Below are 27,830 nucleotides of genomic sequence, written 5' to 3'. Positions count from 1 at the left end.
TAGATAAACAATTAATTTATTAATTGATTACCAATACTAAATCCTAATCGCCAGATTCATTCTTCATTTGATCATCTAATTTTGAAACTTTATCTGCAAGATCTGATAAAGTAGTGTTTACTTGGTCCATTTTTAACTCTAAGGATGACAATTTTGATAAAATGCGCTCAACGGTAATACGTGATACTATATATTTTATTATATAAAATTATACATGAGAAAGATTGTTTTATTTAATCTGTAATCATAGAAAATTAATGCTAACCTTCGATAGGTGGTGTAGAAATAATAGAGGTATCTTCTATCTGTTGGCGTACACTTTTACTAGAGCTATCATGCGCATTTCGGCTTTTCTTACGTTTTGAACTTGATGTAGCCTTAGAACTCATTTTAAGTTTTAACGACGTTTTTATTTGAAAATAAAGCCAAGATCAAGAGTATAAAAATAAATTTATTTATTATATGGGATAAACTTAATATGAAGACATAGTTATTAAAGAATAACATTGCAAAGATCGGATTATGGAAAACTTGCACGATGTTCAGTTGTTCGCTTGATATAAATTTGTGTAATTTGTACATTTTATGAAATCTTGCATGACTGATATTTAATTTATATAAAATAATATTTATGTAATTTACATATTTTCGAAGAATTATTGCACAGCCTTGCATAGTTGCAGTATAGTTGCTTAGTAATTAATTTATATAAACAATTTGCACAATTGCGAAGCTTCTTAATGAGAAATTCGAAAATTTTATTTTTTACTTTTATTTTTTTTTCAATTGTATAATTGATTTAATATTCAGTATTTTCATATGATCGATTTTTTCTTAGTAATACAAGATTAATAAATATCATTGCAAAGAACGGATTGTGGAAAACTTGCACGATGTTCACTTGATATAAATTTGTGTAATTTGTATATTTTATGAAATCTTGCATGATATTTAATTTATATAAAATAATATTCGTGTAATTTACATATTTTCGATGTATTGCACAGCCTTGCATAGAGTAATTAATTTATATTTTATATAAACAATTTGCACAATTGCAAAGCTTCTTAATGAAAAATTCGTGTGCTAAAATTTTATTTTTTACTTTTAATTTTTTATTTTTTTCTTAGTAATATCGACTGCATGTCATTTGATAATGTGTCAAAGAAAATCTATTGTATGATATGATGCGGATTGATTTGTATCACAATTCTATTCGGAAAAATTAATACCGAAATGAATATTGAACAGTGGTTATGTGATACAGAATTTCTCATCGCATTTTTTTTAAAAATTAAGAAATTATAATTCTGAAGAACAGAATAAATTAAAAGAGCCAGAAGTACACATTATGAATGACCTTTTGGAAATAGGATAAATATCAGAAAACCCTATTCTTTACTGATTTAATTACAATATTTATGAATTATATAGGTTTACCGATGTTGTCCAGAATCTAAACGAGGTATTGGTGGAAAATCGGAAATAATCATCGAAATAATATAGTAGTACAATCTATGAAGAATCAATGAAGAATCGGGTTTATAATTAGGACCCCGGATATCTAATATAAAGGTCATAATGGACTTTTGGCCAAAAACACCCCTTTTTGCTGAAACTCAAAAAATCGTTTTTTGTAAATATCTCAGCATCCAGTAATTCAATTTTAATGAACTTTTTTTTATTTTGTAGCCCTCATTTAGCTCTACAATTTAAAAAAAAGTTCTTCAAAATTGGACCACTGGATGCCGAGATATTTACAAAAAACGATTTTTTGAGCCCTGAAAAATGGGCCAATCTGCCAAAAGTGTGACTTATGACCTGTTTTGAAGATATCCGGGGTCCTTTATAATTCTTCACTGTATACCATTATTCGACCAGTGGCATTTATCTACTCGATTAAGAAAAAAATAATTGTATATTTTTTTTTAAATAAAAGTATATTCCAATAATACTGCCATACCACAAATCACGTCATTAAATTTATTTAATTCAATTTTTGTTCTTGTTCTCTCGTTCACTCTAATTTTATTTTTATTTTATAGTTTTATTTATTTTATTTATAAATTTTCTTTATTTGACACATTGATGACACAAAGATTGGAGATAAATCGCTATCTAAAAAAAATATTTATTCGACTTTTAGTATATTGCACAGCCTCAATATTAGTAGGTCTCTCTCCTTTTGCTGAGAAATATTTTCTCATCAAGTCCACATTCCTTTTTAGACAACAAAGATTGTTATACAACATAATCCTGGTCCTATTTCCTAATGGGATCATTCCGTTCACCTCCTGAACCTCATCTGACTACCCCCTTTTTTACGACTTTTCTACTATTTATTATTATTCACTTTATGGACATTTCGATTCCCTCCTTTAAATATCTTCTGTTACTCCAACTCTGCCTCCTGCCTAATAGTGTCACCAACTTACTACATTAGTTAAAAGTTGACGGGAGATGCAAGATATGATATGAGATTAAGAATTTTCCACCTTTTCCTCTCTCTTCTGGGATCGGTTCTCCTTCGCTCTTACTTTTCATCCTTATGTTTATTAATCTTGGTATACCTGCTGAGTTTAATATGATGAACATTCATACCACAATTGGTGTTCTACTTACCAGATTTTTAAATTCAGGTGGCAGCCTTTATACTACAGGGAATATATAGGGTACTAGTAGTAGTTTATTTTAGATACCTTATATATTGATCGTGAAACTTCTTTACGTTGATTTATTTTCTTTTTTTTTTGTATTTTTGTTTTTCTTATATAGCAAACACAGCAAGCACAGTTACAATTCCATAATAAAGTAAGCAGATAAAGCTACATTGATAATATATTTAATAAAGTTAATTACAACAAAATTTACTGTACTATCGTTATATGTATATAGGAATTTAAAAAATTGGTAAAATGATTTTATTATATCACATGGATTCTATGGTCTTTACTAATTTATACGTAAGAAAATATTGGATCCGCTGCGAATTAATTTTTGTTTTATGGTTATAAATTTATGGATAGTATGTCATATTTGGAATGGGTTTTAGTATTAGCAAAGTTTTTAGTTTTGTATTTAGTGTAGATACTTTATTGACATGATGCAATTTTCGTTTTACGATTATAATAAAGTTTTATATAAAAATATATATGTATATACAGTGGCTCACTAAAGGCCTTAGTAATAATTTTCTGTAACCAAAATAAAATTTTAAACATAATATATATATAAACAGATGATTAATTTAAAATTATTTAATTTAAAATGATTTTTATAAGAAATTTGATGGCTTTTGTAATGTTATTTTTCGTTGCTTTTGTACGCGTACATACAACTTTCAGCCTATTATCGTATTTACTGATACACCCCCTCTTCTCCCGGTACTAATGGTATTTCTTAGATGGTTCAAGGAGGTTACCTATCAGGTACGAATACCCTACAATGAATACAACACCTTTACCATGGTACCTTGGGGGGTCTTTTCAATACGAGAGCCAAGTCATAGACCTACTAATTGCAAAACGTACCCTTACAAGAAGAAAAAAAAAATAAAATCAAAAAGTGTTCCTATATTCAGAAGTTATTAATTTAATAAATAAATACTAACCAACCAACCATTCCTATATTAAGAGGCAGGCACATGTCGAACTTATCATCTTGGAAGAGCCTACAAGAAGAAAAAGCAAGTTATTAATTAAAAATAAAAATAAATTTTAAAAAAAAATAAAAATAAAAATACTAAGCGTTCTATATTAAACTAATTGCCAACGTACCTTACGAGAAGAAAAAAAAATAAATCAAAAAAGCGTTCCTATATTCAGCTGAAATTGCCATTTTGGAAGAAGCCTACAAGAAGAAAAGGCGTTATTAATTTAAAAATAAAAATAAATTAAAAAAAAAATAAAAATCTAATTAACTAAGTGTTCTATATTAAACTAATTGCCAACGTACCCTTACGAGAAGAAAAAATCAAAAAAGCGTTCCTATACTCAGCCGAAATTGCCATCTTGGAAGAAGCCTACAAGAAGTTATTAATTTAATAAATAAATACTAACCAACTGACCATTTCTAGGCAGAAGCTTACAAGAAGAAAAAGCAAGTTATTAATTTTAAAAATAAAAATAAATTTAAAAAAAATAAACATACTAATCAATTAAGCCGAAATTGCCGTTCTAGAAGGAAACCTACGAAAAAGAAGAAATTAAAAAAAGAAGAAATTAAAAAAATATATAAATATGATTTGTCGCAGTATATATGAAGATTATTTCCAGTTTGAGACTTTCTAGCACATCATCATCATCTGACCAACGGTTATTACTCATTTTAGTATCTGGTATGATATACAAGTGGACAATTACTTGGAATATTACGTAAGATTATACCTTAATAATTTCAAAATTTTACATTACATTAAAATACGGAGTGCTTCGATATATTACATAAAATTACAATCTATTATATTTTCAAAAATATACGTAGCAATAAAATTATGGAATACTTTAGTACGTTATGTAAGACTACACTATGTAATATATCTAAATATTATAAAATTTAATTCTACATAATATGACGAAGTACTCTGTAATATTACTACAAAATATTACGTAATTTTACATCGTATAAAGTTTACGAAGTACTTCGCGTATTAAAAGTTCCTGATGTAATTAAGCAACAATTTGGCGTAATTTTATGCAAATTTTATAACAATTTATTATGATTTTAATTTTATTAACAATTTATCATTATAATATGTAATTAAGTACAATAATGTTAAAGAAAAACAAATATAAAAAAAACAAAAAGTTTCGAAGGTTAATCTTCGAAACTCACCAAGCAAGGAACCAAAGAACTGTTTACTTTTGTTATTTCATTACAATAATCTACAAAAAAAGAAAACCGTTCAGTTAGAACGTTTCTTAAAAAAAAAACAGGAGTTTCGTAACGAAATGTACGAAACTTACCAAGCCATATCCAATACCTGAATGGAAAGTAATGGCTTCTATTTAACAATGGTTTTACGCGATTCATGTTTCCTAAGTTAGCTTCCCAGATATCCTGAACCTACAAAAAAGAAAAGGAACGTTAGTAAACAGTTCCTAATAAAAAAAATCAAAAAAAACTTGTTTCGTGATATTTGTCATGAAACTCACCATTTAAATTGAAGTTTCGAAGTTATACTTCGAAACCTGAACGTTATCCAAACCCAAGACTTCTGAAACTGGAGGGAGGGAGCTCCAGATCAATCAGACTCCCAAAATCGATCTACAAAAAAGAGAGAAACATTAGAACGTTTCTTAAAAAAAATTAAAAAAAAATTAAGTTTCGCAACGTTTATGTTGCAAAACTTACCAAAGTCAAGTATCCCGCTCGAATCTACAAAAAAAATAAAAGAGAAACGTTAAAAAACATTTCTAATAATAAAAAATAAAATAAAACATGATAAGTTTCATTGTGAAACTTACCATTTTCACTTTCCAATGACACCCGACTTGGAGACCTACAAGAAAAGAAAAGTAAAAGAAACGTTAGGACGTTTCTTAATTAAAAAAACAAAAAAGATAAGTTTTGTTAAACGAAACTTACATTTTTCCGTTTCGGAATCCTGGAGCACTTGAACCTACAAAAAAAAAGTAAAAGAAACGTTAGAGCATTTCTTTATTAAAAAAAAAATAAAAATATAATAAGTTTCGTTAAAACGAAACTTACATTTTTCCATTTCGGAATCAAGGAGAGTCATTAATGAATATTCATGCTGAAACTTGGCATTCTCACAGGTCTTTTAACGTTTCTAAAAAGACCTAATAATCTAGTGTTGGTTTATTCCAGCTATAGTCTAATGAATTTACGCTCCTGGAACACCGGAACCTACAAAAAAAAGTAAAAGAAACGTTAAAGAACGTTTCTTAATTAAAAAAAATATATAATATAATAAGTTTCGTTAAAACGAAACTTACATTTTCTGTTTCAGAATCCTGGAGCACTAAAACCTACAAAAAAAAGTATAAGAAACGTTAGAGAACGTTTCTTAATTAAAAAAAAAATATAATATAATAAGTTTCATTAAAACGAAACTTACATTTTGCCATTTTGGAATCTTGGAGTAACGGAACCTACAAAAAAAGGTAAAAGAAACGTTAAAACGTTTCTTAATAAAGAAAAAAAAGTAAAAAAATAATAATTTAAGTTTCGTAAGGTACGAAACTTACCTGACTTTCCAAATGTAACGATAATTGCCATACCAACAGGGAATGGGAATGGTGGCACTGGTCGAAATCAAAACTTTCGGTCATGTGACAAATCGGCTGATCTGTCACACATTTCGGCCAAATTTCGTAAATTATTAAAAATCGGCCAAGTTTCGACATATATGATTTATCAAACGTTATGCGTTACGCATTATGCGTATTAAAAGTTTAAAAAAGGATCATCTTATACATCCTTTTTTAAACTTTTAATAATTTTTTTCTTCCCCTCCCCTTTCCTTTCCTTCGTTCCCCTTCCTTGTTTCCCCTTCTTCCCCTTTTCCTTCCTTCCCTTTTCTTTCCTTCCCTTCTCCCTTTCACTTTTTTTACTTTTTTTTTATAGGTTCGGCTTTTGGGTGGGCTTCCAAAGTACAGAAACTCCAAAGATTCGTAAGTACGAATTCTTTGGAGTTTATTTTATTTTTTTTTAATATGAACGGTTACTAACCGTTCTTTTTTTACTTTTTTTTTTAGGTTCGGCCGTTCGGGTGGGCTTCCGAAGTATATAAAAACCAAGTTTCGTAAGTATGAAACTTGGTTTATTTTTTTTTTATTTTTTTAATTTAATTTAATATGAACGATTACTAACCGTTCTTTTTTTACTTTTTTTTTAGGTTCGGCCGTTCGGGTGGGCTTCCGAAGTATGGAAAACCAAGTTTCGTAAGTACGAAACTTGGTTTATTTATTTTTTATTTTTTTAATTTAATTTAATATGAACGGTTACTAACCGTTCTTTTTTTACTTTTTTTTAGGTTCGGCCGTTCGGGTGGGCTTCCGAAGTATAGAAACCCCAAAGATTCGTAAGTACGAATTCTTTGGAGTTTTTTTTTATATTTTTAATATGAACGGTTAATACTAACCGTTCTTTTTTATTTTTTTTAGGTTCGGCCATTCGGGTGGGCTTTCGAAGTATGGAAAAACCAAGTTTTGTAAGTTTGAAACTTGGTTATTTTTTTTTTGTTTATTTTTAATATTATGAACGGTTATTAATAACCGTTCTTTACTTTTTTTAGGATCGGATGTTCCGAAGAACGGGAAAATTCCAAGATTCGTAAGAATCTTGGATTTTTTTTTATTTTTTTTAAAAAAAATATTATGAACGGTTACTAATAACCATTCTTTTATTTTTTATAGGTTCGGGTATGCTTCCGTGTTCCGAAGAACTAGAAAATTCCAAGATTCGTAAGAATCTTGGATTTTTTTTTTATTTTTTTTAAAAAAAAATGTTACGAACGGTTACTAATAACCGTTCTTTTATTTTTTATAGGTTCGGGTAGGCTTCCGTGTTCTGAAGAATGGGAAAATTCCAAAGATTCGTAAGAATCTTGGATTTTTTTTTTTAAAAAAATATTACGAACGGTTACTAATAACCGTTCTTTTCTATTTTTAGGATCTGGTGGGCTTCCGAAGAACGGAAAACCAAGAAACCAAGATTCGTAAGTAAGTACGAATCTTGGTTTAATTTTTTTTGTTTTTTTTTTAATATATGAACGGTTTACTAATAACCGTTCTTTTCTTTTTTTTAGGATCGGGTGGACTTCCGAAGAACGAAAACCCAAAGATTCGTAAGAATCTTTAATTTATTTATTTATTTATTATTATTACGAATGGTTTACTAACTATTCTTTCTTTTTTTTTATAGGATCGGGTGGGCTTCCGATGAACGAAAACCCAAAAATAAAGATTCGTAAGTACGAATCTTTACTTTATAATTTTTTCTTTTTTTTTAATTTTATTAATGAACGGTTACTAATACCGTTCTTTTCTTTATTTTTTTAGGTGCGGTGGGCTTCCGACGAACGAAAACCCAAAGATAAAGATTCGTAAGTAATATACTTACGAATCTTTTTTTTAATGTTATGGAACGGTTACTAACTGTTCTTTTGATTTTTTTTTATAGGTTCGGGTGGATTCCAACTTTCCAAGGAACGGAAAAAACTAAAGATTTGGTATGAATCTTTATTTTTTTATTTTTGTTTATTATTACGAACAGTTTCTAACCGTTCTTTTTCTTTTTTTTTAGGTCGGTGTCTTCTGAAGAATGGAAAAAACCAAGATTCGTAGTACGAATCTTGGTTTTATTTTTATTTTTTTTTTATAATATTAACGAACGGTTACTGATAAACTGTTCTTATTTTATTTTTTAGATTCAGTGGGCTTTCAAAGAACAACGGAAAACCAAGATTCGTAAGTACGAATCTTGGTTCTTTTTTTATTTTTTATTTTTATTTTTTATTACTACGAACAGTTTACTAATAACCGTTCTTTTCTTTTTGTAGGTTTCGGGATCTTTAGAAAAGTGGAACCAAGATTCGTACTTACGAATCTTGGTTTATTTTTTATTTTTTTTTAATATTATTATGAACGGTTATTAATAACCGCTCTTTTTTTTTCTTTTTTATAGGTTTGGTGTCTCGGATGGGTTCTGATAAACAGAAAAAAACCAAAGATTCATAAGTAGAATCTTGGGTTTTTTTGCTTTTTTTTAATATTATGGAACGGTTACTAACCGTTCTTTTCTTTTTTTTTATAGTTTCGGTGGGTTTCCAAAAGATCAAGATTCGTAAGTATATACGAATACATGAATTATGTGATTGTGGAATTGTAGATTAGTAATACTTATTTGTAATATGCATTTATAAATAAAGTTGTGATTTATTGCAAATATTAAATAAAATGAGTTGTGGCTGAATATTAGTAAATAAATTTAGTACAAATTTGCAACATAAATTAAGTAATATTCGGAAAACTATTTATCAAAATTTGCTATCTAAAATTGTTCCAAATGTTAACTGAATTTTGGCCGAAATTTCAAGCCGAACTTTAGGCGAGTGGCAGCGAACTGCAGCCAAAAAATCAGCTAAAGTTCGACCAGCATTAGACCATAAATTAGCCTAAAATCGGCTGGTTGAATTTTGGCTGATTTGGACTATTTTGACCAGTGTGGTGAGGGGGAAGGTCGAGAGAGAGGGAAGTGGGGAGAGAGGGGGAAGGAGAAACGTGACGGGAAAATGGTGAGAAGAAGGGAAGAGCGAAATAAACTAAATTAGTTTTTTTTTAAACTCTAAAAAAAAACTGCGGCTGCGGCTGCGGCTGCAATAGTTTATTTTTAGCATTTTTAGGTTAGTTAAAAAATGAACTGCAGCTGTGCAGTTTAATCAAAGTTCATGTCATGTGATACACGTGACATGTATTTTATATAAATAGGGGCATTTTCCCCGAAAAAAATTTTTTTTTTTATAATTTTTTTTAATTTAATTACGATAGATGTATATATATACTTATATATATACACATATATATATCTATCTAACAACTTTACGAAAAGCCCCTCCTCTGTAAACAGGTAGAGGCCATAAAGTACCTATAGGGGGAGAGCCATTGCTGCTCCCTCCACCTGTTTATAGTGACAAAAAGAGGGTCTTCAGTAGTAAGGTTTAGTACTAAATTAAACATCACAACACATCGTGTTGATACATTGTTTGTATTAACAATGTATTTAATGTTAAATAATGCATTTAGAATATTATAAATTTAATAATGTCCGTAATTTACAAATAAATAAAAATAAAAATTAACAATTTTAATGTAATTACGTGTAATGCTACATTATCCAGTGTAATTGTAGTATTTTTTTGTGTTTTTTAGCGCAATTCCGCATTTTTTAGTGCAATTCCGCATTTTCTAGCATAATGTTACATTTTCCAGTATAACACAAAATTTTCTAAAAAATATAATAATTGTGGTACTTTTAGTGTAATGCTACATTGTCTAGTGTAATTGTGGTATTTTTTAGTGCAATGCCGCATAATTTAGTATAATGCTACATTTTTTAGTATAATTTAATGTAATGTGGAATTTTCCAAAAAATGTGATAATTGTGATGCTTTTTAGTGTAATTTGGTGAAATGCTACATTTTCCAGTGTAATGCTATATTATTGAGCATTTTCCAAAAAAAAAATTGTAATATTTTAACATTCTGACGAAAATGAAATATTTGACCAAAAAAACGTAAAATTTACTGAAAATATGCAACATTTGACAAAAAAATATAGAATTTTCATAAAAAATGCACCATTTGCCAGAAAATTGGAATATTTGACAAAATTTGATTTTAATTGACAATGTTATAACAATTTTATGAAATGTTGTTACAATGACATCACATTGGAGATAAAATGCAGCATTTTTCATAAAAATGTACCATTTGCAAGAAAATTAGAACATTTGACAAAAAAAAAAGCAAAATTTGATTTTAATTGACAATGTTATAACAATTTTATGAAATGTTATTACATTTGAAGTAAAATGTGGAATTTTCATAAAAATGCACCATTTGCAAGAAAATTGGAACATTTGACAAAAAAAAAGCAAAATTTGATTTCAATGACAATGTTATAACAATGTTACAAAATGTTACGCAATGTTACATTTGAGATATAATGTAGCATTTTCCCAAATTTTCATAAAATTTGCTAAATCGGACAATGTTGTAACAATACTATTTCAAAAATTGCTCAGCGTAATGCAGCATTTTCCACAATTTCCCACCATTTTCCAGGAAAATATGGAATTTGCATTTTTTGAATTTTGGACAATGGTGCCCTTTCGACCTGTGTTTCTTAATATGTCTAATTCCAGTTTTCAGAAAAATTGAATACAGTCTTCATTTTATAATTTTAGATGCGATGATGATTACACAAAAAATGCACAGTATTTTTGTTGGCATATTTATTTCAGCATTTGACTAAATGGTTATCATATGATTAATGAATATCTTTTTAGAATTTGAAGTTATTACTTATTAGGTTTGTTGCGTGTGACAGTTGTCTTTCTGAAGATATTTCGTTTCATTTACTATTTCTCTTACCTACGCTTTTAGCACCCTTCAGGTAAATTTCAAAGATGTGCTCTTCGAGCAGTCTCTGACTGAAATAATGTACCCATCTTGTTAAAGAAGAGAGTACAAATTTCTGACGTCTGTACCAACGACAATAAAAGACTTTGGAAAATAGAATCGCTCTATATGTTTTCGATGGTAATGTAATTCCTGAATTTAAAGCTGCAATGAAAAAGACTCCTAGTGTATTGCAATATAATTGGTAGAAGAACAAACCAGAATTATGTTGAAATAGTTAATCGGATAAATATTGGCCCAAAGTTTGTAGGCAAAGCAATGAACAGGTAATTTTGTTTCTGCTCTACTTAACTTGGCAAAGGAGTCATTTACTATTCATACTCGTCTATTTATATTATGGAGAAAATATTGTGTCAAGATATTTCTAAACACATTAACACTACTTCTGTATAATGCCTAATGACGAACAGTATTACAGTTATAACGTTTAATATCTCTGATAGAATTTTTTGGAAATGAAGTATTGGAAAGCAAAGTAAGTAAATTTTATATAGTTTCTCAATTACGTTAGTAGATTACTTAGATCTTTGTTAACCGGATAATTGATAATCCTAAAAGGATGTCAGTTTTTCCATCTCATGAGGCACAATTATTGACAGAATATTAACATAATAGGTTGGTAGTGGGGAAAATAAAAATTAGAAGTTACTCCGATAATAGAAACTAAATATAAATACGTTGTTTTATTGACCATGGGTAACATTTATAGGATAATGAAGGAAATTACCCTTACTTGTCACCTTTTTAGAGACATTGAGGCAAACTCGGAAAAAATTGAGATAAAAGTTCTTACCAGTGATATCAGTATCAAACTTCAAGATGAAATTATGCGACATCTCAAAGAAAAAAAAGGCAACTCTTTTACTGATATTAATGATGATGACTTGAAACTTTAGAAAGTTCATATTTCCAATGATAACGAAGAGAAATTCTCAAAACTCGTTCTAAAAAATGATGAAAAAGAAGACATTAAGCTTATTAGGGGGATAATTAGTGATTATTGGGAAGAACAGCCTTCTAATGAATATACTCATATTATCATTGATTCGCCATATTTGATTACTTTAAGAAAACTTAAAGCTTTAACGACTGAAGAAAATATTCACATAATAGTCAAAGCCCCTAGTACGTTCTCTAAACTCTGAAATAGAATTATAGTGGCTTTTTTTAACAACGATTTCATTATTATATCAAACAGATGACTTATCTCATTAGTCGCAGTAATTGAAAGCAATTTTAGGTTTTTGACAAGTACAGAAATTTTTTGTTACTGTGATTAACAAATGGTAATACAAATTACCTGATTAATATCTAGAACATTTGCTCAAAATGTCTTATGATCAGTGTAACTATACTAGGAATCGATTTGTGATACAGTGTGACCCTGATTGCTTCCAAATAATAAAACGTATTTTACGAATAACTTTTGATCTAGCAGTCCAATTTTGATAATTTTTTTCTATTTTGATCAGAGAAATGAGACCTATCAATTAAAAAAAGATCATTGAAATTGGATCACTAGATCCTGAGATAATAATTTTTGGAGGTCAAATCGAGTTTGAATCGAATCTGAATCGAATTGAATTTCAGAGGAGAAATTTGATTCGTGCAGAATACTACTCTATAATAATATGTATTAGCTTCTTAAAGTAGTATGAAAATCCCAATTCTGGCTCACCTACTTATCTCATAATCTAAATCGCTTATTAATATTTTTACCTACTTATATGCTACATATTTTATAACCTAAATCACCTTTTTTATATTTTTACCTATTTATATCATACTTATCTCATAATCTAATTCATTTATATCCTACTTATTTCATAATCTAAATCACCTATTTATATTTTCACCTACTTACCCCCAACCGAACAAGAAATAGGATTTCAAAGCCAACAGAGCCAAAAAAGGTAAGGAAATATTAACCCATCCAGGAAACCAGCCATGGAGTCAATAGAGCAGAATAGCAAGGCAAGCAATTACCCTTATACCGAGAAAAAATGTAATTGATTAAAAGGTAGGTACCAAGTAACTATACAGATAAACAGTACATAACATGGTATATATCGCTGAAAAGCTGGCAACAATCTTCGGCTGCACAGTCTCTGATCTTATAGCTATCAATAGGGAGATCCTAAAAAGCCACCAAAACCCACACGCAGTATCAGTAATCCCCGAACTTGTAGGCCATATCCTGGAATGCATTCCAAGTAGCAATTTCAGACCGCATCTTCTAAAAGTCAACCCAATCTGGAGAGCTGAAGCTGAACGAGTACTCTGGAAGTAGCGCACACAAGCCGAGAAGGCATACGAACAGGTGGCAAATATATGTAAGAAAGCTGAAAAGGCTTACTGGTGAGATTGTGCAGATGGTGGTATAAATCTCGATAAACTTACTGATAAATTAACTAAAATTAGTCAAGAAAAGTATACCAGGTTCGTAGAAATGGTAGTTATAGAACAAGCTATTCTCCATTGTAATTTTATATCAGAAGAAACTAATAAGGGAAAATACATCTGAATGATGCGCAATTTCGAGTTATTTAAGGATGGGGATACTCCTGATAAGGATGTGTTCGGTGACTCAAATGACGATGACTCAAATGACGATGAATAGATTATATCTAAATAAATTTTAGAAGGCGATATTAACCCGTCTTCATCTTTTTTACCCTCATAGAATAGGCGGAGAATTAATTTTATTTTCAGAAAAAATGTAATTGAATAAAAGAGGAACCTAAAAAGTTTACAAGATGTCAACACATCAAGCAAGAAGTGCCCAACACAGACAAGTCATCTGATCAGTTCTAGCTGAACTCAAGCAGGTACCTGTCAAGTCCATCCCATATCCCCGCTCAAATGCAAAATTGCAGGAATATAAGGATGAGATTCGCCAAATCCGTGAAGCACAAGCGGTAGTAACTAATGAAGAGATAACCTGTATGATGCAAATTGACCCAGACCCACATTATGAGGTAGTCTTTAAACGTTGTGATCAGGTACGCATAGGAAAGAAGTTAACAGACTCAAACTTTATGGCCGATATTGCACCTGAAGAGCATGACTATGCTTCATTTCTCACAGCACACAGTCAAACAATCCAAAATATTCTTCGGGATGAATGAAATCGATTGGAATCAATAAAGGTAAGAATTGGAATATTTGCCACAATAAGACGTTTAGATTCTTACCTTGAAGGATTATTCGGAGATGGTAACTTTAGTGAAGATGATGTACTGGTCAAAATAGTCCAAATCGGCCAAAATTCAGCCAGCCGATTTTAGGCTGATTTATGGTCTAATGCTGGTCGAACTTTAGCAGATTTTTTGGCTGCAATTCGCTGCCACTCGCCTAAAGTTCGGCTTGAAATTTCGGCTAAAATTCAGTTAACATTCGGAACAATTTTAGATAGCAAATTTTGGTGAATAGTTTTCCGAATGTTACTTAATTTATATTGCAAATTTGTACTAAATTTATTTACTAATATTCAGCCACAACTCATTTTATTTAATATTCGCAATAAAATCACAACTTTATTTATAAATGCATATTACAAATAAGTATTGCTAATCTACAATTCCACAATCACATTATTCATGTATTCGTATATACTTACGAATCTTGATCTTTTGGAAACCCACCAAAACTATAAAAAAAAGAAAAGAACGGTTAGTAACTAAACCGTTCCATAATATCAAAAAAAAGCAAAAAACCCAAGATTCTACTTACGAATCTTTGGTTTTTTCTGTATATCAGAATCCACTCAAGACACCAAACCTATAAAAAGAAAAAAAAGAGCGGTTATTAATAACCGTTCATAATAATATTAAAAAAATAAAAAATAAACCAAGATTCGTACTCGTACTTACGAATCTTGGTTCCACTTTTTCTAAAGATCCTGAAACCTACAAAAAGAAAAGAACGGTTATTAGTAAACCGTTCGTAGTAATAAAAAATAAAAATAAAAAATAAAAAAAAAACCAAGATTCGTACTTACTTACGAATCTTGGTTTTCCGTTGTTCTTCGGAAGCCCACTGAACTAAAAAAATAAAATAAGAACGGTTATTAGTAACCATTTGTTAATATTATAAAAAAAAAATAAAAATAAAACTAAGATTTGTACTTACGAATCTTGGTTTTTTCCATTCTTTGGAAGACACTGACCTAAAAAAAAAGAAAAAGAACGGTTAGAAACCGTTCGTAATAATAAACAAAAATAAAAAAATAAAGATTCATACTGAATCTTTAGTTTTTTCCGTTCCTTGGAAAGACAGAAATCCACCCGAATCTATAAAAAAAAAATCAAAGGAACGGTTAGTAACTGTTTCATAACATTAAAACAAAAGATTCGTAAATATATTACTTACGAATCTTAAAGGTTCTCCTTTTTCCGTTCTTCGGAAGTCCACCCGAACCTATAAAAAAAGAAAAGAACAGTTATTAGTAACCGTTCATTAATAAAATTTAAAAAAAAAATTATAAAGTAAAGATCTTTACCTTTGGGTTTTCGTTCTTTGGAAGTCCACCCGAATCTAAAAAAAATAAAGAAAAAAATGGTTATTAGTAACCACTGGTCGAAATCAAAAAAATCGGACATATGGAAAATCAGCTAAAAATCAGACCAAAATCGACTGACATTACAAATCAGCACATCTGATTGATGCCAATCGGACAATTTAATGAAAATCCAGAAAAAAATCATTATATTTGATTGACGGCTGATTGATGCTGGTTGAAATCAAAAAAAAATCAGACAAATGGCAAATCAACCTAAAATTTGCCAAATATTCAAATATGTACTTCCAATTTATGGAAAATTGACAATTCAATAAAAATTCAATAAAAATTCAATAAAAATCCAGAAAAAAATCATTATATTTGATTGACGGCTGATTGATGCTGGTTGAAATCAAAAAAAAAATCAGACAAAATGACAAATCAACCTAAAATTTGCCCAATATTCAAATATGTACTTCCAATTTATGGAAAATTGACAATTCAATAAAAATTCAATAAAAATTCGATAAAAATTCGGCAAAAAATCATTATATTTGATTGACGGCTGATTGATGCTGGTTGAAATCAAAAAAAAAATCAGACAAAATGACAAATCAACCTAAAATTTACCCAATATTCAAATATGTACTTCCGATTTATGGAAAATTGATAATTCAATAAAAATTCAATAAAAATTCGATAAAAATTTGGCAAAAAATCATTATATTTGATTGACGGCTGATTGATACAAAAAAAGTCATCAAAATTAACTTTTGAAAAACATGATTTGTCATTAAAATTCAGAAATTCGGAAAAATCAACACCAAATTTATAGTCAATTACTCAATTTATTATAAATTTATGTCTAAAACTTATAAGTTTATAATTGGTATTTTCTACTAATTGGATTTACGGCTAAATACTCTCTTGCATTTTGCCGGTTTGAGATTTGGTAACTTACTGGTACAAATCTACCTAAAATATGATGCACAGGTATTATACAATCACGACTTATTGGATAAAATTCGGTATTCCACAACTCAACATTACAAATTTCATCACTGCTGAAATAGTATCGAATATTGGTTGAATTTGCGTGTTTATACCAACGAACGTATGCTAGAAAATGTTCGACGGAATTATCCGGAAAGTCTACTACGTGAGTAAAATAATACTGAATTTGACCTGGGTAGGTGTCGACATCTTCATCATCCGTAATAAATTTCGCTAAGACGTACGAACTTTTTACATGTCTTAACGATAATGACGATCCAAAGACTTCTGAACCAATCCGACACCTTCCGAATTGGTTAATTTTGACCCTAATTATTATATCGTTATCTAAACCTTCTACAAGAGGCCTCCGAAATCCAAATGATTCGTAAGTCACATTGTAATATTCGACCATTAAATTTAACATTTCACTTGAAAGTAGTATATTATGAGATACCGGCTTAAGAAATTCACCTGGGAAGCCTTCTTTGCCAGAAATCTGTGAATCTTTAATATTTTGTGAATTCAGCCAAAATCGATGCATCTCATCTGACGAAAATTCATCAGTAACTGAATGGGACCTGATAGTACGCTGACTGTTTAGCAATTCAAGACCTTTTACTTCGATACCTGAACTTATGATATTTTCGATTTGTTTATCAAACATTAATCGACGCATAAGTTCAGACTCAATTTTCCTGTTGCTGTTTGGTAACGAACCTAAAAGTGCGAAATCAATAAATTATAAGCTAATATTGAAATCGTTAAAATCGTTAAAAAATCGTTAACGGATATTTACCTAAAATACCGTTCATACGTTCGAAAGAGAAACACCAGAACGCATATAATGGTCCATAATCAGATGAGCAATCACGCAAATGCAGAGAAAGATGAAGATTCGGTGTGATCTTATCTCTGCCGTGGTGATTCTCAATGAGCTTGACTATTTCGATAAGACTTCTATGGGCTTCATCCACCAAATTAGATTCTAGAATCCGATTTACCAAAATCGAACAAACCCTGACAAAATGATTCAGGATTCTTCTATCTACGTCTGAAAGGTGTTCCCAAAGTGATACAGTTGAATAAATTGTAAAGAATATTCGCCACTGATCGGCCGTAAAATTGGTGAATCCCTCTCCACTATGAATTTTTCCTGGAATTCGACCCAAATCGGATAGTATCTGAAACTCATCCATCTTTTTCTGAATTTTGTTCAAAGAATTTGGTGTCAAAATACCCCCATCGATTCAAATTCGTTTTACTATCCACTTCGTAATACCCAGAAATAAGCAATGCATTGGATCGACTGTAATAAATCTAATAGGGTCAAAATATGATAGACACAACAATTTGGACCATCTAACGCCAGTTTCTTTGACGAAGTGCTTTCTAGTAGCATCTGAGTTGCATCTTCGCCAACCTAATGCGTTTTGCCGGTGCTCATTCGAATCTCGAGCAGAATAGTTTACATCATCCTTTCTGGCAAAATTATGCTGCCCATTTTCATAATTAGCTTTTTTCTTACACCTGTGACATGAAACTAAGGCAGAAACATGACCGCAAATTTTTCTTGTGGCGGGAATGTCACATGATACTAAGATTAAAGCACCACGAACTCTCTTTCCATTTTCGCATTCATAAGTACGATTTAGTGTTAACTCAGCCCAGAGTATTTCCAATTTGTTAACTATTGGTGCTAAATAGTGGTTCACTTTATATAGGCTGACCTCCTTTGGCCCAGGTAAAATGCCGAGAGTCAATAAATTTTCACGTCTAAATCAGATATCGCGTGGCAAATTGCATATAGCGGCGTATATGACACCGATACTATAAATGGTACTATCATATGGCTGAAACCAATTAAGATTCAGCATCAAGTCAAGATAAGAATCGGCCACTTCGCTTCTAAAAAAATTTGGCGAATCTTCATTGTCCGATTCTTTAAAATTCTTTCACACTTGCCCATCATATATATCGGTCAAAATATTATCAAAATTCGACCGATTAGCTCAATGTCGGAAAGAATTTTCAAACCCAGGCCAACAAAACATAGTGGCAAGTTGTTGATTGATTCTAGCAAACGGATACATTAAATTAGGTTGTATTATTGTTCGATTTGTCGATACGCTAATTTTTTTAGACAATGCCATATTGCAAAGACGTGATCTATGAACTGAAGAATTGGGAAATTCTATGTGTTAACATTTCATTATAGCAGGATTGTCCTCTTATTTGAAATCTACCACTTCCTCTTTTTTATACAATTTGTAACATTTCGGACAAGATACAAAACTATGAAATTGGTCGTTTAATCCAAGCTTCTTTCTTGTTAAGTAAAGCGAATCTGGGAAATCATTAAAATCATCACTACTGAACTCGCACAGGGCCAATTTCATAAATTTTATTAGAGTCTCAGTAGCTGTCTCTGCAATATTAAATCTTGTTCGAAAGTTCATTATCCAAAGTAACATCCATAAAAATCGATCATAATTCGATTCTGAATATGGTGGGTTTTGAAATGGTTCATAACTAGGCGGTGAATAATCTTCAAAAATTTCAGAAATTCCAGAAATTGGATCATTATCTGATTCACCACCTATAGACAATGTATCACTGTAGATATCTTCCTCTGTAGTATATTCGGATGATGATAAATCTTCTGGATCTTCTGAAATTTCTGGACGATTTGTATACTTTCTTGCATGTTGTCGAGGTAAGAAGTTAAATTCAATATTTTGATATTCATCATCAACATCATCTTGATTACTGTTATCTGATTCTTCAGATTCTAGTCTAATAGATTCATCAATCATTCGTCCAGCTGAAGCGGGTGTTGATGTTTCACCTATTTCAAGTTGACGAACTTGAGACGAAATTGTACCTTGTGAATCTTGGTATTCTTGAAGTCTGAAATCGTGAATTTCTTTTGTGCGAGAATCCACCAAGTCGCCATCACAATCAGGACAATTACAAACTACTAGTTTTCTTTTATTACTTGTTAATCTAGCAGAAGATATTATTTCTTCGTTTATTATACTAGAAATTGATCTATTTCTACGAGTAGAAGATGGCTGATTTGAAGGTGATTCTTCGTCATCAAGATCGTCAAGTATACTAGAGACTAACTTTTTTCTGCTCATTTGTTTAGTGTTTGAATAAGTTTAATAAGTTTGGCAAAATCCAAATTTGTAAAAAGGCCGATTTTTATAAAATTTGGAATAACACAAAATTTGTATAATTTGTATGTATAATTAATGTAATCCTGGCTTCTATGATTATTTCAATAATTTTTTATGATTTAATATTTTTTTTTGCAAATTTGGCAATTTTATATAATAAATTTGCGAATTTTCTAATTATTGCTGTTTTCTAATTACTGTGATCTAGCATTATTTAATAAAAAAAAAAAATTTTGAGAAAACATGTGAAAATAAAAATTTTATTGCATTTTCAAATAAAGAAGGTATGATTATAAGCTAAAAATTATAATTTTAAGAAAAAATTTTCAATTTTTAAATAAGTTTACTTATAAGTAACTTTTTAAATTTTGTGTAATAAATCGTTTTTAAAAAAGTTATTTATAAGCAAACTTATTTAAAGATTGAAAATTTTTTCTTAAAATTATAATTTTTAACTTATAATCATATCTCCTTTATTTAAAAATGCAATAAAATTTTTATTTTCACATGTTTTCTCAAAAAATTTTTTTTTTATTAAAAAATGCTAGATCACAGTAATTAGAAAACAGCAATAATATACTTTTAAAAATTGCAATATGATTTAAGCTTATTTTACAATAAAAAGCTTATTTTTAAAATAAAAAGCTTATTTTATTTTAAAATAACTTTTATTTACAAGATAATCACTTTATCATCACTGGTCAGAATAGTCCATTTCGGCAAAATTTTAAGTTGCCAAATGTTGGACGAAATTTGGTCTGACCTTAGCCGATCAGTACCAAAAAAATCGGCAACTAATTTTATAGGCGATTTGCACTGTAACGCCTGCCACTCGCAATTAGAAATTGGCAAAGTTTCGGAATTAGTTAAAAAAATCAGCTGTACATATCAATAAAATTCGAACCTGCTATGCAAATGAAATTCGTCATAAACAATTGACTATTCGTCTAAAAATCGATATTGATTTAAATTGCCGATTTGCAAAAATAAATAAAATCGACCATAATAATTTTGACAAAATTTAGCAAATTTAAGTTTTAAAATAGCGATTTTATTTCGATTGATTTACCAATTATTTTAATTAAATCGCAAAAATTTCCTACAAAAATAGTAAAAATTTCTTACGAAAATAATACGAAAATAATACTAAAATGATAAAAATTTCCTACAACAATAATACAAAAATAATACTAAAATAATAAAAATTTCCTACAACAATAATACAAAAATAATACAAAAATAATAAAAATTTCCTACGAAAATAATACGAAAATAATACTAAAATAATAAAAATTTCCTACGAAAATAATACGAAAATAATAAAAAAATCCAATCCACAATTCCACAAAAAAACCCATAATTTTCAAAAAAAAAAATCCAAAAAAAAACTGACGAATCAATCTAAAATTCGAAAAAAAGTTAGTATAACAAAAACTCAAAACAAAAATTAAAGTACAAATTTATACCATTTGTCTGTTTCATCTTCCGTTTCCAGCAATTCTTCCACTCCAATTGGTTCCGATTCATTTACTTCCATTGGTTCCGATTCTTTCATTGGTTCCAATTCTTTCATTCCCGTTAGTTCCGAATCTTCTATTACCTCTATTTCGTCTATTTCCGCTAACACTTCCGCATCTTCCACCATTATAAGATTATCTATCGTTTGAATCAGCATTTCCGGCTCAAAAAGTCAGTATCGGCTGGCATATTTTGCTTCACGTAGGTCCAATTTGGAGCACCTCGTGAATGACGAGAAATGATATTATATATCTCATCATCATAATTTCGCGTTCGTATCAGTTGTGCAGATTGAAGAGAGAAAGCATGTTGGTCCAAGATATTTCGTAATAAATCTATTAACTATTATTAGAAAAAAAATCAATCCTATTACGAAAAAAATAAAACAAATAAAAAATAAAAAATAAAAATACGACAAATAAGTTATTGAACCTCTTCAGATTTCCAAGACGGATTATAAACATTGATATGTTTTTTACTGTCTAGTTGCTCCTCATCCGATTCAAAATACTCTGGAGAGTAATATCGGTTGTCGCTTAAAACATTCAAAAGTTCTTTTTGATCATAATTCTCCAGTTTTTCGTCATTTTTGTCGAAAAGCGATTTTGCGCCTTTAACTCGCCATGCTTTTTTCTATATTTAAAGTTTTGACGAATGATGAGATTTTTTTTTTTTGAAATAATAAAGAAATTATTTACCTCATTTAACCGATTGTTTCGATGTAGACGACAATTATCTTTGTCTAAAGTGCCACGTTGTTTATATAACAAACGCACTCTGCGATGTTTATGTAAAACGGCAAGCCAAGACTTAACTTGCCTGTATCGTGGAGTATACCTAGGCTTCATCGCTTCAATTAATCAAGGTATAATCTGTCGAAGAATTTCATCATTCGACTCACTGCTAAACTTTTCATCGTATATTAATTCTAGTTCAATTAGAAAAGTTTTTAGAATCGTCTTCATCTCAGCCTAAATTGAACAAAATATCGGTTTAGCGAGCGTTAAAAGCATACATCGAAAGAGGATTTTTGAACGAACCCTAGCTTCTTCTTCATCTACTTCCATTTCATCTCCAAGAATCGCGCACTGTATTTTTTCCTTTCCTACGCTTTGTTGGTCGCTAATCCTCTTCAAATTCGATATCTTGAAGGTCAGATGAATGTCGGTAACGCAAGCTGTCATTTTCCTGACTAAGTATATTGTTATACGATTGTAATTGGCCAACGTCTAGCCGTAGGTCACACAACTCGCCATTTGCATTATCGAGTTGCCGATTTAATTCATCGATTCTTCCCCGTAAGTAGGCATTTTCTTCTCAAAGATCATACGTTTCTAAAAAACGTTAAAGTCGACCAGAACTCTAAAATGAATACAAAGTCAATTGTAGCTCACCATTTACATCTCTAGTCCAATTACTACTATAAGGTTCACATATAATTGGCGTTGATTCTCTCCTATATGGTTCGGCGGTGCGTACATTGCTCCTATACGGTTCAGTAGTGTGTGTAATGGGCGTTAATTCCCTATGTACATTGCTCCTATATGGTTCGGCTGTGCGTGTAATGGGCGTTAATTCCCCATGTATGGTTATATTACGAGTTGGTGGTACCATCCTGCTTTGTTGCGAATACAAGCTGGATGGTTCCACTAAGCGAAATGGCCCATTATCTTCCGAAGCTTCTGGTATCAACGTTTGTTTTTGAGTTTTGATAGAACCAGAATCGGAAGCTGCGGAATCCTGTTTCGATGCTTGTTTTTGAGTTTTGGTAGAACTGGAACTGGAAGCTGCGGAATCCTGTTTCGACGCTTGTTTTTGAGTTTTGTTAGAACTGGAACCGGAAGCTGCAGAATCCTGTTTTGACGCTTATTTTTGAGTTTTGGCAGAACCGGAACCGGAAGCTGCAGATTCTTGTTTCGACGCTTATTTTTGAGTTTTGGCAGAACTGGAACTGGAAGCTGCGGATTGTTGTTTCGATATCGACGTTTGTTTGGGAGAATCAGAACTTACAAATTCCTGTGAAGAAGTTTGTTTGTGAGACTCTTGACGACTTTTTTCAACACTTTTTTTTTCAGATCGTTTCATTCTTTATAGAGATTTTAATAAATAGAAGAATAGTAAAATTAGTAAATAAAGTAGAACTTTCTTTCAAAATGACGAAAAATATTGTTCGATTTATATAAAAGTTGATCAATATAAAAATGTATTGCAGATTTTATAAAAATTACGAGAATTGTTTATCGAAAAAATAAAATTATTTTTGCGAAAAAAATTCGATTGATGGAGCTTTATAAATTCAAAATAAGCTTTCCTGGTAAAAAGTTTATTTGATAAAAATAAAACCAAAATTTGATTTATAAGTTAATTAATTGTTAAAAAAAGTCTAATTGAAATTAGACTTTTATTAAATCAATTACTAAAGGATCAATTTAACCGAAATATTCAAATTAATTAAAAAAATTTCTCATGATTGAAAATTTAATTAAATTGACTAAATCAAAATCTCAAAATTAGACTTTTATTAAATCAATTGCTAATAGATCAATTTTAACCGAAATTTTCAAATTAAAAAAATTTCTCATGATTGAAAATTTAATTAAATCGACTAAATCAAAATCTCGAAATTAAACTTTTATTAAATCAATTACTAACGGATCAATTTTAACCGAAATTTTCAAATTAAAAAAATTTCTCATGATTGAAAATTTAATTAAATCGACTAAATCAAAATCTCGAAATTAAATTTTTATTAAATCAATTGCTAACGGATCAATTTTAACCGAAATTTTCAAATTAAAAAAATTTCTCATGATTGAAAATTTAATTAAATCGACTAAATCAAAATCTCGAAATTAAACTTTTATTAAATCAATTACTAACGGATCAATTTTAACCGAAATTTTCAAATTAAAAAAATTTCTCATGATTGAAAATTTAATTAAATCAACTAAATCAAAATCTCGAAATTAAACTTTTATTAAATCAATTGCTAACAGATCAATTTTAACCGAAATTTTCAAATTAAAAAAAAATTTCATAAAATTTTAATTTTCAAGAGAAAAATTGACTTTATTTGTCAAAATTTCGTTAAATTTTAAAATACATATTAATTATAACCGATTCTTTATCAAATTTTATAAAACATGATGAGAAGAAGATCGATTAATCAAATTATGAGTTCGGAAAGGATAGCAAACCGACTATCTTCTAGAAGGTTTAGCAAAAAAAGAACCAAAGTCCCTTGTTATTGTGACAAATGTAATGGAAAACTGGTTGTAACATGAACCAAAATGCTTCACGAAGCGGCGGAAAACACAACTGACTCGAATCTTAATAGTGGTTTAGCTTCATTGTTACTAATTAATCAAGAAGAGGATTCGACAATAACTTTGTTAGAAGAAAATCTGATAAATGAAGATTGAAGATATTTTGATATCTCCATTAAATGAAGAAATTTCGGTAATAACTCCTTTTAAAGAAGATTTGATAACAATTCCATTAAATGAAAAAGATAATTCGACAATTCCAGAATACAACGAAAATGAATATATTTTTTTACCTCGAAGCCATACAAGAAGCTACGCAAATCACCCACAAATTATGCTCAAATATTCAGGAACAGAAGATTTGAGCAATTCTGATTATGAACAACATACTGATACTTCTTCTTCTGATGGCAATGAGTCAGATGATGGAACTTTTGCCGATACTTTTGAAAATTATTCACCGCCAGATTTTAAGTCATATCAAGAGGAAGAAAAAATGACAATAGATGATAAATTTTCATGGATTTTATTGTGGATAATGACCTTTCGAAAAAAGTTCAATCTCCCTGAAACAGTGACCGAATCTCAACTAAAATTCATGAAAATAGTGTTAAAAGAAATCGGTGGAGACATTTACGATAGCTTTCCTGACTCTCTATATCTGGCAAGAATTCAACTTGGCCTGAAAGATCGTTTCCATAGTTTCGTGCCATGTTTGAAATGTCATAAATTATATAATAAGACAGACATGGACGAAATTCAAAAAAATGACAGTATCGGTATCATAAGATGCAGTCACATTGAATTTCCAAATTCTGCGTCTTGAAGGACGAAATCATGTCAAACGGTCTTGGCTGAGAGAGAGGTTAAAAAGCCAGAATTAATATATCCATTTGTACTGATTCATCAACAATTGGAAGCTCTATATCGTCGGCCTCACTTTGAACGGTTACTTCGACATTGGTTAAATCATCGACAATTCGATAACATACTGACCGATATATATGACGGTCAAATCTGGAAAACATTCAGAGAAACTGACGATGAAAATTCAGCCAAATTTTTCTGACCAGAAGTAGCCGATTCACATCTAGGACCAATGATAAACCTTGATTGGTTCCAGTCCTACGATAGTACATTTTATAGTATCGGGGTAATTTACGCGGCTATCTGTAATTTACCCCGTGATATTCGGTTCAAGTGCGAAAATTTGCTGGTTCTCGGTCTACTACCAGAACCGAACGAAGTAAGCTTGCACAAGATTAATCATTATATTGCGCCTATTGTCAATGAATTAGAGTTACTATGGAGTGAAATAACTTTAAATCGAACATTTGAGTGCCAAAACGGGAAAAATATTCGTGCAGCTTTAGTACTAATTTCGTGCGATATCCCTACTGCTCAGAAAATATGCGGGCATATTTCAGCTTTGGTTTCTTGCCATCGGTGTATGAAACGAGCAAATTATGAAGACCACCAACATAATTTTGCAGGTATGGAGGATATGGAAAATTGGTTCATTACTTGCGATTCGACCGAACATCGTCGAAATGCTCTTGCATGGCGAAGTTGCAATTCCACCAATTCAAGAAAGAATTTCGTTAGTGAAAAAGGGGTTAGGTGGTCGGAGTTACTTCGATTGCCGTACTTTGACCCAATTCATTTTATTATTGTAGATCCAATGCACTGCTTATTTTTAGGAATTGCGAGGTGGATAATGAAGAGGATTTGGATCAACGAGGGTGTTTTAACCCCGAACGATCTAAAGAAGATTCAAGAAAAAATGAATCAATTCAAAATACCGGCTGATTTAGGACGAATTTCCGGAAATATTGAGCGCGGAGAAGGGTTTTCAAACTATACAGCCGATCAGTGGTGAATTTTCTTTATGATCTATGCAACTACCTCATTGTGGGAACATTTACCGTCAAAAGATCGAAAAATCTTGACACATTTCGTTAGAGTTTGTTTTATTTTAGTAAGCCGAATTTTAGAAATTGAATTAATGGAAGAAGCTCATGAGAGGCTAATTAAAATAATTAAGCTTATTGAAGTACACTATGGAAGAGTAAAAATTATGCCTAATCTTTACCTTTCGCTCCATTTGTGCGATTGTATGTTCGAATGATTTTGGTCCATTATATGCATTTTGGTGTTTTTCATTTGAGCGTATGAATGGAATACTCGGTAAGATATTCTTTTTTTTTACTTTTTTTACTTTATTCAGATGTTTACATTGTTAGTCTTATTTTTAATAATTTTTAAGGCTCATTGCCAACAAGTAATAGACAAATTGAACTGGAAATAATGCGTCGAATAATGAATGATAATTGAATTGGAGATATCATTAGTTCTGACATTCAAACGAAAGGTTTAGAATTGCTTGAAGATCGACCCACAACTGGTTCAATATCGGCTGCGGACCAATTTTCTTCAGATGAACTAGAGTGGTTTTGGCTAAATGCTAAAAACATATAGGAATCGACTATTACTAGATGCGAGCCATTTCCTGGAGAAATGCTGAAGCCTAGTTCCGAAGCAATAATGACCGAATCAATGCTCGAACTGATGGTTGCTTTTTATAATGCTTCTTATATCGAAATGTACAAGTTTGCAAATCAGCAGATGAAATTATCCAAGATTCTATAACAATTCGAGTAAAGATAAATCAATTTGGAAGATGCCGAATTGGTTCCAAAGTATTTGGCTCCGCAATGTCAGTTCGACATACAAAAAGCTCGTATGTCCTAGCCAAATTTATAACTAGTGATGGGGAAGTCGACAGTTATCCTGGACAAATTCAATACTTCTTCAAACATACAGTTGACGTGCCAAATGGACAAATGGAACATAATTTAGCATATATTCGTTGGTATCGACCAGCTAGTACGAGTGAAAGTCGATATTATTTTCATATTGATGATGAAGACGAGAGCTGTAACATCGAGTTGTAGAAATCTAAATTTTATGATGAAAGCCACGATTGTATTATTCCTGTACATAATATCCTTTGTCGATTTATACTATCAAAATATCGAATTTCTACTCAGAGTAATGCTATTGAATATTTGGCGATTAATCCAATTAATCGCAAACTCCAAATTCGTTAATAATTAAGTGTTTTTAGTAAAAATCGGCCGAATTATTATTATTTTTTTTAAAAAAAAAAAAATTTCATAATTACTTGTCGAGAGACACGTTTATTA

At 30.3% G+C, this 27,830-nt stretch overlaps 5 protein-coding genes across 5 annotated transcripts; 2 read left to right on the top strand and 3 right to left on the bottom strand.

The window, feature by feature from the left end:
* Positions 1-43: 43 nt before the first annotated feature.
* On the bottom strand, positions 44-389 carry OCT59_000880 (uncharacterized protein; the record flags this gene model as incomplete). Its single annotated transcript, XM_025310057.2, has 2 exons — positions 44-186; positions 266-389. 2 exons carry the CDS (start codon positions 387-389, stop codon positions 44-46), a joined length of 267 nt encoding a protein of 88 aa, XP_025186681.2.
* Positions 390-7,387: 6,998 nt separating this feature from the next.
* OCT59_000879 (uncharacterized protein) lies at positions 7,388-8,309 on the top strand (the record flags this gene model as incomplete). The annotated part of the gene is made up of 8 exons (XM_066139181.1): positions 7,388-7,427; positions 7,513-7,561; positions 7,636-7,689; positions 7,772-7,810; positions 7,888-7,932; positions 8,025-8,068; positions 8,146-8,151; positions 8,269-8,309. The coding sequence occupies 8 exons, from the start codon at positions 7,388-7,390 to the stop codon at positions 8,307-8,309; spliced, it is 318 nt and encodes a 105-aa protein (XP_065988608.1).
* A 3,547-nt stretch (positions 8,310-11,856) lies between these two features.
* On the top strand, positions 11,857-12,060 carry OCT59_000878 (uncharacterized protein; the record flags this gene model as incomplete). Its single annotated transcript, XM_066139180.1, has 1 exon — positions 11,857-12,060. One exon carries the CDS (start codon positions 11,857-11,859, stop codon positions 12,058-12,060), a length of 204 nt encoding a protein of 67 aa, XP_065988607.1.
* Positions 12,061-21,287: 9,227 nt separating this feature from the next.
* On the bottom strand, positions 21,288-21,515 carry OCT59_000877 (uncharacterized protein; the record flags this gene model as incomplete). Its single annotated transcript, XM_066139179.1, has 1 exon — positions 21,288-21,515. One exon carries the CDS (start codon positions 21,513-21,515, stop codon positions 21,288-21,290), a length of 228 nt encoding a protein of 75 aa, XP_065988606.1.
* A 965-nt stretch (positions 21,516-22,480) lies between these two features.
* On the bottom strand, positions 22,481-23,443 carry OCT59_000876 (uncharacterized protein; the record flags this gene model as incomplete). The annotated part of the gene is made up of 3 exons (XM_066139177.1): positions 22,481-22,674; positions 22,753-23,212; positions 23,369-23,443. The coding sequence occupies 3 exons, from the start codon at positions 23,441-23,443 to the stop codon at positions 22,481-22,483; spliced, it is 729 nt and encodes a 242-aa protein (XP_065988605.1).
* Positions 23,444-27,830: the final 4,387 nt, after the last annotated feature.

The sequence above is a fragment of the Rhizophagus irregularis genome, chromosome 1, assembly GCF_026210795.1.
Source record: "Rhizophagus irregularis chromosome 1, complete sequence".
In the NCBI taxonomy this organism is placed as follows: Eukaryota; Fungi; Glomeromycota; class Glomeromycetes; order Glomerales; family Glomeraceae; genus Rhizophagus; species Rhizophagus irregularis.
Note: the sequence above shows the minus strand (reverse complement) of the source record. Positions and strands in the feature narration are given on the sequence as shown.